Source organism: Austrofundulus limnaeus, unplaced genomic scaffold (assembly GCF_001266775.1).
Source record: "Austrofundulus limnaeus strain Quisiro unplaced genomic scaffold, Austrofundulus_limnaeus-1.0 Scaffold133, whole genome shotgun sequence".
Lineage (NCBI taxonomy): Eukaryota > Metazoa > Chordata > Actinopteri > Cyprinodontiformes > Rivulidae > Austrofundulus > Austrofundulus limnaeus.
In genome coordinates, this window is record NW_013952535.1 from 952,762 (window position 1) to 953,725 (window position 964).

Sequence of the window (964 nt, forward strand, 5' to 3'; positions counted from 1 at the left end):
AAAAAAAAAAAAAAAAAAGAGGGTGTGTTAGTCTTACAGATGATCCCAGATGGTCCACACACATGCCTCTCCATGCACTGGTCACACGAAATCCCCGAGGCCCCAACCCTGCAACGGCACTGGCCCGTCACAGGGTCACACGGTCCAGGCAGCGCCCCCCACGAGAAACACTTACACTCCTCGCAGCGGCCGCCTGGCGTCCTGGGGCTGCCATGATAACCAGAGGCGCACCTGCAGAAAAGACAGAGTCCTCAGCGTCGTATCAATAATAATAATAATAATAATAACTTTATTTGTAAAGCACTTTCAAACAAAGCGCTGGACAAGAGATAAAATCACAAAAAAAGGCAAAAAGGCAAAGTCATCAAGTAAAAAATGAGATCACAAAGAACAAATAAAAACTCAGAAAATGAGATAAAAAGACAGTGATAATAAAAACAAAAGATAAAATAAAGACAAGTAAAATAGTTTAAACAGGTGCATCTTTAGCATAGCTTTAAAAAAGTATAAACAAAACTTCAGCTCTACGACTGGTTGCTTTTTTTGGAGTCACCTGCCTTTTTGGGACGGACTACCTGGCCAGTTCAAAAATAGTTTTAATTTTACAGAGTTATAATAGGGTGTGGTAGTAGCTGAGAGTCTCTCAAAAACACCATCTATTGCACAACCATCTTTCCTTAAAACAATAGCATTAACTGTTACAATAAACACGGTTAGCAAATTATCTGACGAAGAAGAAAGAAACAACTGGATGTACCGTATTTATTCATGTATAATACGATCTCATGTATAATACGACCCCCCCGCCTTTTTTAGAGCTTAAAAAGCATAAAAATTTTAATCCTCAAACTACCTCCAATTTCATACAGACTTCAAGATTTTTCAGCCTTTGCAGTTTTTCTACATATCAGTGAAATGATCATTGGACTGTTCATTTTATTTTAACAACATATGTACTAAAAGG

General features: G+C 38.2%; 1 protein-coding gene across 1 annotated transcript in view; it reads right to left on the reverse strand.

The window, feature by feature from the left end:
• The window catches only part of lama2 (laminin, alpha 2), a gene marked incomplete at its 5' end in the record, with an annotated part of 234,410 nt that overhangs the window by 61,812 nt on the left and 171,634 nt on the right, over positions 1–964 (reverse strand). Inside the window, 1 exon segment of the mRNA XM_014015734.1 lies at positions 38–231. Within this exon segment, the coding sequence (XP_013871188.1) occupies positions 38–231 (194 nt within the window).